Source organism: Durio zibethinus, chromosome 21, assembly GCF_047325235.1.
Source record: "Durio zibethinus cultivar Kanyao isolate XHJ-2024 chromosome 21, ASM4732523v1, whole genome shotgun sequence".
NCBI lineage: Eukaryota > Viridiplantae > Streptophyta > Magnoliopsida > Malvales > Malvaceae > Durio > Durio zibethinus.
The window spans coordinates 2,581,731-2,595,113 of NC_143182.1; the positions used below are offsets into that span (position 1 = coordinate 2,581,731).

Here is a 13,383-nt window from a genome sequence, read left to right on the forward strand (position 1 = left end):
ATCCAACGGATATAAATAAGCTGCCGTGGAAACTCTAATAAAAGCTTATAATTTATTATTATTAAAGAGTACTGTACATACGGAGGTAGCGAAACGCTTTTATGGGTTGCTTCAAAATTGAAAGTGAAGCTTAGCGGCTGGAGTAGGTTCTTTGATACTGATTATTTTGGGTTAGCCATTGAAGCACGGCTTTAGTCAGGATTGCCGCACCTTGTCTCTACCTTTTTTTTTTTTTTTTCCTTCTTCTTTTTGTTCACAAATCATAAACGAATTTACAAAGGATGAAACGACAATCCACAGTGAAGATTCTAAAGAACAAAGCAATCAAAGAGAGCATTCTTTTCATTTTATCATTTTCGTTCCCTTAATCAATGATTCTTTCATTGTCACTTTATTTTTAGTGTATTTCAAACTGTAACCTTTATCTTGACAAAGAAGAATGATACTCACTGATTGCTAAATTTAAGTTATTTCGATTAGAGCCGTTTGAAAATTGCTCAGTTGAAAACATACAAATAATATTGTAGTACGAAGGAAAAACAATTTAAGCATCCCAATATTTATTTAATAATTGATGCATAACTCTTTATTTTATATTTTTTTATAAGAAAAAATTTAAATAAAAAAGTTACATTATTTTATAATAAAAATATAGCATATGTTTCAACAAAAATTTATATTAAATTTATAAATCGAATTTAAACTTTAAAAATGAATAATTTAACTCAACTAATCATTTAAAATAAAATGATGATTCGAATCTTAATTCAAGGTCAGTCATTCGGAAGTTTTTCTATCAGCAGATCCAAAATCAAATTAAAAAAAGACTTTGTACAAATTAAGCCGTGAATTTCAAGAAAGATTTGTCACTTACATCCATCGACAACCAATTTTTGCCGTACACACAATCACGTGTAAAATTTTAAAACGAACCCCTTATTTTAGTTCCACTGAATGCGTAAATTACTATCCAAAGAATTTTGCCTGAATTGGCAATGCATATTAGTATCTAAACTCTAAACTTACTGTATAAAATAATGGCAATTTATAGTATTAAGATCAGTAACTATGAAAAGTAAGAACAAGAAATGAAAATCTATGCCTTTTTGGATGCAAATATCAATAGATTATAGTCAGAGACAATAACCCCATAATTCATCAGATAAGCTCTGCCTATGTCTCCTGCGAAGGGTTTTGAACATTAAAATCGTTGTCTCGTCCCTATAATTGTTTATAGGCAAAATAATACGCTTCCCCATAACCATTCAAACATCACATGATAGCACACCAAATTTAGATCACAAGCTAGATAATGCGTCAAGTAATTTAAGACTTTGTTTAACCATAACTGCCCGCAAACCCTACATATCTTAATCATTATAATAAGCTTTTTTTTTTTTTTTTTTTTAAGTTTCGACTTTAAAGTATGGTTTAAACCGAATAAGATTTATGAAATGAGAAAGTGTCAGTTCGTAACATGGTCGAGGGAATGAAGGAGGTTTTAGTTTTTAGCTGTGGAAGATGGGCTGAAGAATCGAAACAGAGCAAAAGAACATTACTTGATAAAAGAATGGGGCCAACGAGCCGAAAGGACAACTAGTCGAATAGTTGTGATTAAACAGGATAAGAAGACAGGTTCAATAGAACATTTGGATAAGACCAGGTCCCGAGAGATGATCAAAGTATGAAACCAACCAAGATTTGTCGAAATGCCACCAAAGGCAAAGGGGTCCACCAGAAACATGCAAAACCAGCTTAACTCCATCATGCCAAATGTCGTTATTAGGCTCTATGGTCGAAAGCATGCTCTGGCATTGACGGTGAAACCAATCTAACAAGCCAACACAAACATCCTGTATTTCGTAGCAAGATGGACTAATTCCACCAAGGCAACAGGGATTAGAAAAAGCCGGACTAATTCCACCAAGGCAACAGGGATTAGAAAAAGCCACATGAATAAAGCGGCCGTTTCCATCAAATTAGCCTGTCGCTGGGTCCATCCGATGTTGGAATTGGCACTGATGCAGATGCAAATGCAAATATCAGAATAAATGGTCCACGACCACTATGCCATCTGATTTGAGGGTTAACAATGATGGTGCTGAGAATTGGAAAGCCAGGCATTGCAAAAACCATGGCAAAGTTTTAGGGGGAAAAAATATCTAACTGATCTTCAAACAGAAGAAAAGATTGATAGGAAAACTAATTTTTTATCGTGATCCTAATATAAGTTTTTTACTTTCAAACAAATCAAGATAATCAATTACAATTGGTATAAGAGTTATGAATTCATCAATTTATACAAATTCATCCAAACATAAAATAAATGCAGATTATTCTTTTCTCATAATTGGAGATACAACAAAATACTGGGGAACTAATAGAAAAATAAATAAAGAAAGAAAAAAAAGCTTCAAAAACTTAAAAGAGGCTTAAATTTGTTAGTCACCAAATGTTGATAGCTTTATCTCCACCTAGATGGCTGGTGATGGTTCCTCCCGCTATCACCTTCACTTGTATCGGAAGCTGAGGCCCCATCAAATTGTCTATCACCTAATTTTTTAGCAATGCGATTTGTTTGCTGATCACTGGAATGTGAATTGGAAGGTTCTGTTACAATTCGACGTTCCTACAAAACAAGATAAAGGTAATTTAGATCGTTTTGTGAAGAAAATAATGTGATAGTATGCAAATGGTGCTTACATCACGGAAGAGGAGATCATCAGCCTCAAGCATGTGGATAACATGCCCCATTTTTGGCCTCTTTGTTGCATCAGGATCAACACATCGAAGAGCAACCAATAGTACACGTTTAAGTGCTTTTGAAAAAGGCATCTCAGGTAACTTAGGATCAACTACTTCTTCAGATTTTCGGTTTCCAACCATGGTTTTTAACCATTCCACCAAATTCACCTGCAATTATTCAGTCATTTCCAACTTAGCAACATTAGAAGCTGTGACACTAGACTACTGAAGAAGGAAATTTAATAAATCTAACCTCTCCTTGTGGTCGGCTATAGTCAACAGGACTTCTCCCAGAAATAATCTCCATAATAAGAATACCAAAGCTATAGACATCACTCTTCTCATTCAGCATTCCAGTACAAGCATATTCTGGAGCAACATAGCTGGAAATTAAGAAAAAAATAGTGATTTTCCCACTTTAGATTAACAAACTACACAGCATCAGTTAATGAACATGTATGCGTTCATAATGATTACTCTTTAATTAAAGAAAAAAAAGGTGCAATACTGCAAAGTGGAAATCAACCAACCCAAATGTTCCCATCACTCGAGTTGTCACATAACTCCTTTCAGAACACAAGAGTTTAGCAAGCCCAAAATCGGAAACCTTGGGGTTCCACTGGCAATCAAGTAGGATGTTGCTAGATTTTACATCCCGATGGACAACCTTTGGTTCAAGACCCTCATGAAGGTAAGCTAAACTGCAACAATAAAGCAAAAAACAACCAGAATGAGAACCATCACAAATCAATAGAGAATTTATAAACAAATATACATGAACTAAAGAATACGATTCTAACAGATGTACCCTTTTGCTGTTCCCAATATGATATTCATACGTATATCCCATGTAAGAGGGCTGACATTCCCAACATCGCCATGGAGCCACTGTTCCAAATTCCCATTGTCAACGTACTCATATACAAGCATCCTGAACAGCAAACCCAGATGATAAGTCACTTCTCTTTACACTATTCATAAAAGAGTAGAAAAAAGAAGCCCTCAATCTCAAAGTGGAAGATTATTGCACTACCTATATGCACCTTCAACACAGTACCCATGCAATCTCACAAGATTCTTGTGTCGTACACGCCCAATTGCTTCCACCTCCACCTTAAATTCCTTCTCAGCTTGACCCCTGAAAGATCGATTGATTACTTTGATGAAACGTAAATCTATAACAAAAAAGTAATAAAGAAAACAAAAAAAAAAGATTCCACAAAAGTCTAACAGAAAACATTATCATCCAGGCCTAATTATGAGTTCTTTGCCTCAAAAAGCAGTGTTATTTACACTTTACAGCACAAGTTCTAACCAACACAAGGCAAGAATTTTAAACACAAAAAAAAAAAAAAAAAACCAATGAAGCAGCTAACTATTGCATGAATTTATCAATTCCATAATAGGAAAAAGATCTTAGTTTCTTAGCAATCAAATTAAGCTGAAACTAATTACTATAACACAAAACTGACCAAATCAAAGATAGAGAATCCTGAAATGAACATTAATTTCTTAAAATCGCATACCTATTAACCCAAAAAAGCCATAATTAAATAAAATAAAAAGTGGGGCACCTGTTATTAAGCAAATTCTTGACAGCAACTTTAGTTCCATCGGTTAAAACGCCACGATAGACAATTCCATAACCACCTTCACCAATCACATTCTCTTCACACAATCCATTGGTGGCTAATTCTAGTTCCCTCAAAGTATACCATCTTCCCCACCCAAGATGAGACACTTCCGGCCCCACACTTCCACTCCCAAACGACGCCGTCTCACTCACACTCGCACCCGCACTCGTTGGCCCTCTACTTTCCCCACTGGAGAACACCACTCTGTGCTCCACTTTTCCCAAGTCCACTTGAATCTCCGGCACCGGAGGGGCGCTATGGTGGAGATCTGGTGGGGGCGGGTGTTGGACTATTTCTTGGATCTCTTTGGAGATTGGTGGCGTGGGGTCTAGGTGTTGATGTCTGCGAGATTTGCGGCGTGTTGTGAGGCAAAGTGAGAAAAGAAACAGAGTCAAGACTATGAGTGAACCAAGAAGAATCCCTATCACTACCCATAGTCTTAACCCGAAAATCGACGTCGGCTTTGATAGCTCCGTGTTAACAAATGCCGCGTCGTACACAGACATTTCTTTTTTTGGAGGGGGATTTTCTCCGTTTTCCAAAACAGTTTAAGATTCCGGCTACATAAGCTTCGCCGGGAACATGACGTTTTAATCGGAATCAAAAACAGGAAGAGAAAAAAAAAAGAATCAAAAGAATATTTAAAGCAAAATGGGAACAGAGAGAAAGAGAAGAGAGTGTTTTTTTTTTTTTATGCTCGCCACTACTGCAACTCTTCTTTTATTATCTTCTGTACTTTTAAACAAGATTGCCTCTGTTTTTTTTTTTTTTTTCCTTAAATTAATGGAAATTTAAAATGTTACTGTGAATTGTCTAGCTGGAATTGGATTACAGATTTGTGTAATCAACTGAAATGACGAGATTGTCCTTTTGTTTTCTCTTTTTTTCTATTTTGGACAAAAAGTGTGGATAAATTTGAGTCGGCGATGACCGTTAAAGGGAAATTATAGGACACATGCAGATGTATTAAGCTTTTCAAAGGAGGGGGTGTATGTCATTAAACGTTCAAGATCAATTCGAAATAATCAGATCTTCATGTGGCGTGTGCGTCGAAGCAACCTTGAGTAGGACCCACGTAAAAGGAGTTCAGAAATTCGATGATGAGAAGGAAAACAGAAGAAAAATAGTAGAGATTCAAGCACTACATAATGGGATGTCAAAATGGAGTTTTTTCTTATAAATGCAGGTGGTTATAAATCTTTATTTTTATTCTTATTTCTTAAAAAAGGATAATTTTTGCCATGTAAATGTGCTTGACTTCTCGCTGAAGGGTTTTCTTTCTCCTTCCATTTTTTCTTTCATTTCTCAGTTGCCTTATCTATTGAACTTTAGTCTTAATTTTACGTTTGACAACTCAAACACTGCTAACAGATTAAACCAAAGCTGAGCCTTCAAGCTAAAGTCAATTGACAAATTACATTCTTTTAAGCAATGAAGCACAACAATTCAACTGCACTTTTTTAACATAAAGATCGACACGGAAAAATGTATTTTCCAAGTTTAACCCATTTAGTTAAAAAAAAATAATAACAACATGAACTAAAAACTCAATATGGATTCTCTGTTTCTTCAACCTATAGTCTTTCTTCAAATTCTTCAAATTATACAAACCACCACCATCGTTTTTCCTCTCATTTTTTGCTTCCTCTTTCTACTTCTATTTAGATGATTTTGGCTCTATTCTTGAGAGAAATGTCAGGGGGCCAAGCTGTTTGCCAACCATCATTCCTAGAATTATTTTTGTCATTTTTGGGTGGTTTAGTGGAGAGGATTTTGAAAAGGATAGTTAGATTCAAGTGAGATTTAATAAATTTTTAGTGAATTGTGTTGAAGGTTGGCTTTGTGAAGGATTTGGCAATCTAATAAAAGTAGTGCATGTTTTTGGGTTTTATCAGTCTGGGTAAAAAAGCAGGCGAAAAAAGACAAAAAAGATGGAAAAACAGGGTAAGGGGAGAAGTCAAAGGTTTATATGGCAATTAAATATAAAAATATCCTGTTTCAAGAAATAAGAATAAAAGTATCCCACATTGAGAATAAAGATTTTTAAATACCTTAGTTTAAGAAAAAGCTCTGTTAAAATGGTTCGAAAATGATTTATTATAAGTGTTTTGTGTGGGGCTTCCGCTTCAAAGACAGTATTCTTTAAGAAGCTTTTTAGGAACAAAGAAAACGCACCATTATTGCACTATCAATCTATCATTCACAATCACGTAAAAAGGCCTTTTAGTAATAGTATTATGATTTTATTATTCAACAATAATAGAGGCGTATAATTATATTTATATTTAATAATTTAAAACATAATTCAATAATATAATATAAAAATGATTGAAAAAATATATAAAAAAATAATATAATTTAAAATTTTAATATAAATTATATATAAATTTAATAAAAATAAAAAATATATTTTATATTTTTTATGTCAACAAAATATTATAATACCTTTTTTATATAAAATATTTTTTAAAAAAATCATGTAAGAATACGCAAATTAGTAATATTTTATATAACAAAAGTACACAAAATTTTAAGTCTAATTATGACGGTAATCAAATTATCATAGGAAACTAAAAATACACAAGTGGTTTAAACCATCAATTAAGCTTCAACTTTCATAGTAATAATACATTAAGTATTTCCCCCAAAACATGATTTTTTTTTTCCCACTTTCAAATAGACCTGCAGATCAGACAAAACTCTTAAGACTGGAGAAATAGAACACAACATATTAGTCAAAGCTTGCTTTTGTTGCATTCCATGTTTTTTCCAACCACTTTCTCTTCCCTTTTTTTATTTTGTTTAGTTCCTGTAAACTAGGTTTCTGACTAACAAGTGTGCTTTTTAGCGCCTGGATGCAACTCGATACAGATCAAGAAATATTACAGTGAAATGAAATAATCCAAAGCCAGTTTAGATGTTTCTCCTCCATATCAGTCTTCCTTTTTGTCATGTTCATCAATTGCAGCCAATCTTTCCACAAGGGGAGGATGAGAATAGTGATAAGCAGAGTACCACGGATCTGTATTCATAGCCGACAGATTTTCTTCCTGAAAAAAGACACGAAAAACTCTAATTTAGTAACCTTGCATATTACTTGTATAACATGTCGATGTAATATCAGTTAGCAACAAGGGAACCATCACAAAACTGAAATGTATGAAACTCAAGTATGAAGAAAGTAGGAATGATAAGAATTGATGAAGGAAATGTTTCGCATACTTGTATATCACAAATTACGTGTCCTAGTTACTAATTATTATTAGAAATATTTCGCACGAAGTTAAGGGGAATGAAGCACACTTTGTATTTGAAATAGCGTAGCAGAATCCAATTCAAAGGAAAGTTAAAATCACTAGAAATTCACCTGCAGCTTCACAAGACCAGCACGCAAAGCAGATCCATAGCCAAGCTTCTTAGCAAAGGCATCAGCCTACATAAAGAAAATACAGTAGATTAATATCAATCTAAAGAAGATTAATGAAAGGGAGAGAGAACCGCACCAAAACTAAAAACCAATCATTCTCTGCAAAGAGAAGTTACCTGAAATTCAAATGATCTGCTTACAAGATTAAGACCAAAGCTTACAAGGTGTTGGATTGGTGTTACAGTGTGCTGCGTATCACAAGGTCAGAGAAAATGGTTAACAGCTATATGGCAAACGATTCTTTTCCATTCCATGATAAAAGAATAACAATGCAATGAATCATAGCCTTCAATCCTATTTACATGGAACAGATTAAACAAGGTGTCTACAGCCTTGATAAGAGATTAGCTATGCATGGAGCACATTCCATTATTAGACTAGGTATTTCAATTGACAGTACATTGTTTTGATATTTTAGTACCTGAAATATGATAAGGCCAATTAGTACTGGCTGTGTGTCAAACCCAAAACTTCGGAAAAGATCAGTTGAGTTCCTGATCAGAGTATAGCCTCCAAATTGCAAAAATGTAAGAATCTGCAATTGAAATAAACATATAAAAAAAAAGGTAGGGCATTAGACACTAGTCGCTGAAGCAAGAAATTAGAAACACCCACTTCTAATTAAATATGACAAATCTAGCATAACATGACAACCAGGCCACTAATAGATCATGTTTTACATTAAGTAGCAAATTGCTACTTTTGCAGCTTAGGCAGTTGACTTGTGACTCATTGACATGTCTCGATATTTCATCTTCCTTATATCTATTAGTGCCAGAGAATGGATATGGGATCATCTTGCTGACAAGCACTATCACAAGGTTTGAGAGCTTCAACCTCAGAGCCCAAAGTAACTGTAAGCTTAGCCGCCAAGAACACCTAAACAACTTTTTCTTCAAACTTACAATAACAAAAAATTATGTTCTAACAGAAAATTGCTTTATCAATCATGTTTAATGACACCCTGCTGTGACACTATAACCTGAACAAAGAGTCACATACTATAAGATAGTCATAAGAAGGTCCTCACTCATTCAAAGAATAAATAAAAAAAACAGTGCTTAGAGTTTGTTTTTTTTCTTCTCCATAGAAGAAAAGCTTACAAGAGAACAACCACAGTATACCTGCACAGCAATAAAGGAGTACATTGTGTGGTTAAGCTTCCAATGCCCCAGCTCATGAGCAATAACAGCTACAATTTCCTCGTTATTTTTGCACTGAAAAAAATACCTGATTACATAAGACCTTTCCTAAGTGTTAAGGGAGCATCCACTAAACAGGCAATTAGGAGATAATTTATCATTTGCACAGCTCCCTCCATAAATTGGAAAAAAATGCTTTCTGTGGTAGTTTTCTGTGTTAAGTCAAAATGAGTCATCAAAATCAAGACAAATGTTATTGACTTACATATAATGTCATATATAAGCACTAAAGTTGTTTGCTGTGAGAGAAAATCTACTAGCATAGGCATTAGATTATTTATAAAATAAACTGCAAGTCTCCTGAGATTGTTGGACAATATGCTTGTTCTAAAAATAAAACATGCACAACGCAAAAGGCACAAATTACGGTCAGACTCATAAAAGCCATTGTGTTCAACAGGAGAAGAAATAAGGTTTAGAATTGCAAAGAAATTGACCCTGAACTGAAGATTAGAAGACAAAAATCTATCTTCTGGGAAGGTCTTGTGTGCCTCACAATGAAGAAAATTATCAAGGCACATAGGCAATAATATTAACCGTCCAACTGAATCAAAACACAAAGACACTGATAAGTTGCAACAACTACCAAAGAAAGGAAAGGATAAGCAAAATAGATGACAACAAAATTGTATTTATTATTAGATCCATACCTGCTGAATCAATGTGTCATAAAGGACAATACGCTTGTTCTTATAGAACCCATACATATAGGCCTGCATGATGTTTAAAACAATGAATCATAAATGGGATGACGAAAGCACTTCTGCAAATCAGTCTCAATGCGATTGAAATTATGAATATTATCAAATTGAAATATATATAGTTTGTTGCATCCCTTACTGTCATCCACCATATTAACCAATTCATGACAATACTGTTCCTAGTATATATAGCAGCCATGAGTTTAAAGTAAGAAGAGTGAAGTAATCACTACCAGACTATCAGTTCAAATCTTTCCATAACTTGTTTTTGCAAAGGAAGGATACAATGTATTCCTAGGTGATACAATATGAAAAAAAAATTCCAAAGTTTACATCAAAAGGGCGTAGAGAAGAAAAAGGAATCCAGAGAGAGAACCAACAGATGTACAATACAAGAGTGGAATCCTTACATTGCTATGGCTTGATCTTGTGGATCCATCGACAACAAACAACTTCTTTAAAGGAAAATTGAGGGAGGAAGCAAGTTTCTCAATCTTAAGCCTAAGCTCTCCTTCAGGGAGCTATTTCTCACAACATCATACCAGACAAAACAAAAATCATTAGATTTCAGAAAAATAAGATGCTTGAATGAAACTAAGACACTGATTTAGAAATACTTACAGGAGTGAACTTGTTAAAGAGTGGGGCTATCAGAACAGGATAAAGTGTCATCATCACAAGAGAAAGGACAAACATAAATGCCCAAAGGTAGATAGCCAGATACGGACCTCCTTTCTGCAATCAAAAAAATTAAGACTCAGCATAATGACAAAAGGATTACATAATAGCAAAAAGACCAGAGAGAAAATAAGGCAGTAAAAACTTGCAGTTAAGTTAAGCTAACAATTACTCTCAATTTCTTATAGCAAATACCGGTAATATTCTCCAACAGAGACCAAATGCTAAAAATGTAACCAATTTTACCTGTACCATCACAATAATAGCAGAAATAATGGGTGGACCAAGTACAATTGCAAGACACATTCCTTTGATAAGGTCCCTAAAGAACAACCATATTGTTTGCTGAAAAAAAAACATTGGAAAATAGTTACGAACAGCGAGATAAGTGTAATCTTAAAATTACAAACATTCCAAAACAAAATGTGATCAACGAAACAAAACAGCAAGGGAAGAGATTTATGATTAAGAATACCAACTTTGTTGAAACCATGTCGGGCCTCAATTACAAAAGTTGAATAGAGAGAAAAGGGCAGGTCAGTGATCTGCATAATAAAAATCACAAAAGAAACAGTCAATGCAATTGATCTGACTATTAAAGGAGTATCACATAAAATCATTAGTTGCACAAATGCAATGAATATGTATTAGAGGATCCAGAAGTCAAAGGTAATATCATAAATTTACCTGTGACCATATCATAACACCAGCCAAAAATGCAAGGGTATGCAGTATTTCATTGTCTGCATTTAGACCAACTAAAGGCAAGAAATTTCCTGATTTCTGCAGTAAAAAACAATTAAAAAAACAAATATGATAAAAAAAAATCAACAAACGGGAGGATCCACTTAAACACCTAGCCACTCACCTTCCAAAACCAAGGCAATATACCAAAGAACAAAATTGCAGAGTCCATCAAGATTGTCACAAACTCATGAACAAAATGGAAGTGGCTGAAATTTAAGAGAGAGACATCATGGACAATGTCGAGTCAAGTTAAAAGGAAGCTTGACTGTCCCCTAATGATATTAAGTCTTGTAAATTATCAATAGAAATAACAAAACCAACCTCTTATCAAGACTATAGGCTCGAGACTTTTCAAATTTCTCTTGGCTGATTACTCCTTCCAATGTTTTTGGAAGAGTCGGCAGTTTGAGAGCAGCATGTTGGCGCAGATCCAGATAAGTCTCAAAGAAGTACATTAATATCATAAAACCTGTAAACAACAGGGCTAAGTGAGACAGAGAACTTTTACAAACTCTAAATGACATAACAACCAGGCTGAAAAGCACAAGAAGCCAAATGTCTTCGAAAACATAAATAAATGAGACATGAAAAAGTCTCAAAATCTATGCCATGTATTTTCTCACAACATATGCCTTTACAAACAGAAGAAGTGAAAGCCAAACAGATTGCATTGCAGAGAACTGCAAGAAAAGAAAACATATTCAGAGATTGAAATTTTTTCCCTTACAAATCATTGGACCTCATAACCAATGAGTTTTAAGTTCAACACTCAGTTTCCAGCAACAAGATAAGCCTAAAGATTTGGAATTGTCCTTTTACTTCTGTTCCTCAGGTTTTTTACCAACCAACAGGAAGATAAACGGTAAAGAAATAGATACAAACAAAATAAGTATATCAAGACAAACACAAGCATGCAATCATTTCTAAAACCCAAGAACTCAATACATAAAACGTCTCAACATGGCGTAAGTGCAAGTAACATATTTTGATTCTTTCATAGGAAAAGCTTCATCATCATAATTGTACAGTTACTTGCAACATGTAAGCTACTTGGTTAGTCGATCGACCCTGGCCCCTACCATCAATCACTAAACAAAACATTTTACCGAAATTGTGGATATAATTTAACTCATTTCCGCATATTCTCTTTGTATAAAAATGTTTAAAAAAATAACTCGAAAGATGCTTAGAATCCAGCTTCAAAACCTAGATTTTTCAATCACTAGCAATCAAGTAGAAAATATATTCGTGTGCATATTATAACTAATCTATGAAAATTAACAAAAAAAAAAAAAAGAAAAAGAAAAAGAAGCGCTTTGCAGTTCATTTCAAGAACAACAGGAGAAACTTATAAATAGGAAAACACAAAAGAAAAAAAATGGAAAACCCAGATGACAGCGTAAACCTTGAATAATTAAAATCCAAACCAGAAAAAAATTAAGAAAAAAAAGAAGCAAGCAGAAACTTTTAATATCGTGAGAAATAGTAAAAAAAAAAACAGGTTTTAGCAAGAAAAGTAAGAATAAATCTGTGAAGTAAAGGGGTAGATTCAAGCTTAAAAGCGAATAAAAAAGAGAAGAGCGTACAAACAACAGCTTCCATGTACGGAAACGCCATGTCGTATCGATGAAGAATGCCGAGTCCAGAGAGAGAGAGAGAGAGGAGGGGTTTTGCTACGGTCTTCGGCAACATATAAATGGATAGACGGGTACGGGTTTTAAAACCCGCTTTGACCCGACCATCATTTTACGTGTATGACAGTAGACTAGAAAGATGCGGGTTCGAAAGATTAAACGCAAAATGGTAAGAGAATTTAAAGATAAATTAAATATTTTTAAAATTCCCTAATAAAATAATTTGTAAGAATATTAATACAAAGGTCATTACGACAGTAAACAGAAATTATTTTTAATTCAAACCGTTAAAGGCAATGGATCAAGGGCTTGGGCGCTTGGTTTCCGTATTTCGGGTTAGTTCCAAGGGCTAAAATAATACATCAATATTTATATTTATAAGTTATTTAAATTCATCTTTAATAAATTTAAATTCGATTCAATTATATTAAATTAAATTCAAATTTAAGAAATTTAATTTATCAAATAAATCAAATTAAAACATCTTAATACTTAATTTAGGTAATTGATGAGTATAATAGAATTTTTATATTTTAATATATATTTCTTATTATTTATATTAAAAAATTATTATTTTATTTTTATTTATTTATTTTAATTTAAATTCAAATTTAA

At 33.6% G+C, this 13,383-nt stretch overlaps 2 protein-coding genes across 3 annotated transcripts; both read right to left on the reverse strand.

Moving 5' to 3' along the window:
- Positions 1-2,256: 2,256 nt before the first annotated feature.
- Positions 2,257-5,089, reverse strand: LOC111304773 (putative serine/threonine-protein kinase At1g01540). Its single transcript, XM_022901698.2, has 7 exons — positions 4,320-5,089; positions 3,779-3,883; positions 3,554-3,676; positions 3,276-3,446; positions 2,999-3,128; positions 2,704-2,913; positions 2,257-2,629 (listed from the first exon to the last, which is right to left on the reverse strand). The coding sequence occupies exons 1-7, from the start codon at positions 4,883-4,885 to the stop codon at positions 2,465-2,467; spliced, it is 1,470 nt and encodes a 489-aa protein (XP_022757433.2). The 5' UTR covers positions 4,886-5,089; the 3' UTR covers positions 2,257-2,464.
- Positions 5,090-6,956: 1,867 nt separating this feature from the next.
- On the reverse strand, positions 6,957-12,931 carry LOC111304775 (CAAX prenyl protease 1 homolog). Of its 2 annotated transcripts, XM_022901699.2 has the most exons (14): positions 12,721-12,931; positions 11,456-11,603; positions 11,256-11,340; positions 11,075-11,170; positions 10,867-10,932; positions 10,634-10,732; positions 10,331-10,444; positions 10,120-10,230; positions 9,659-9,721; positions 8,931-9,023; positions 8,228-8,341; positions 7,923-7,994; positions 7,747-7,812; positions 6,957-7,429 (listed from the first exon to the last, which is right to left on the reverse strand). In XM_022901699.2, exons 1-14 carry the CDS (start codon positions 12,824-12,826, stop codon positions 7,313-7,315), a joined length of 1,350 nt encoding a protein of 449 aa, XP_022757434.2. In that variant the 5' UTR covers positions 12,827-12,931; the 3' UTR covers positions 6,957-7,312. The 2 variants fall into 2 exon arrangements, with proteins under 2 accessions (XP_022757434.2, XP_022757437.2); XM_022901702.2 differs by lacking the exon at positions 8,931-9,023 and having other exon boundaries at positions 12,721-12,877.
- Positions 12,932-13,383: the final 452 nt, after the last annotated feature.

Excerpts from the sequence above, each read along its gene's own strand:
- LOC111304773 (XM_022901698.2), bottom strand. The coding sequence starts at position 4,885 with ATGTCTGTGTACGACGCGGCATTTGTTAACACGGAGCTATCAAAGCCG. Across the intron at positions 3,884-4,319 it reads AAGAATTTGCTTAATAACAG|GGGTCAAGCTGAGAAGGAAT; the intron begins GTGCCCCACTTT and ends TCGATCTTTCAG. Across the intron at positions 3,129-3,275 it reads CGAGTGATGGGAACATTTGG|CTATGTTGCTCCAGAATATG; the intron begins GTTGGTTGATTT and ends CTTAATTTCCAG.
- LOC111304775 (XM_022901699.2), bottom strand. The coding sequence starts at position 12,826 with ATGTTGCCGAAGACCGTAGCAAAACCCCTCCTCTCTCTCTCTCTCTCT. Across the intron at positions 7,995-8,227 it reads TTGGCCTTATCATATTTCAG|CACACTGTAACACCAATCCA; the intron begins GTACTAAAATAT and ends TGTGATACGCAG. Across the intron at positions 7,813-7,922 it reads GCAGATCATTTGAATTTCAG|GCTGATGCCTTTGCTAAGAA; the intron begins GTAACTTCTCTT and ends TTCTTTATGTAG.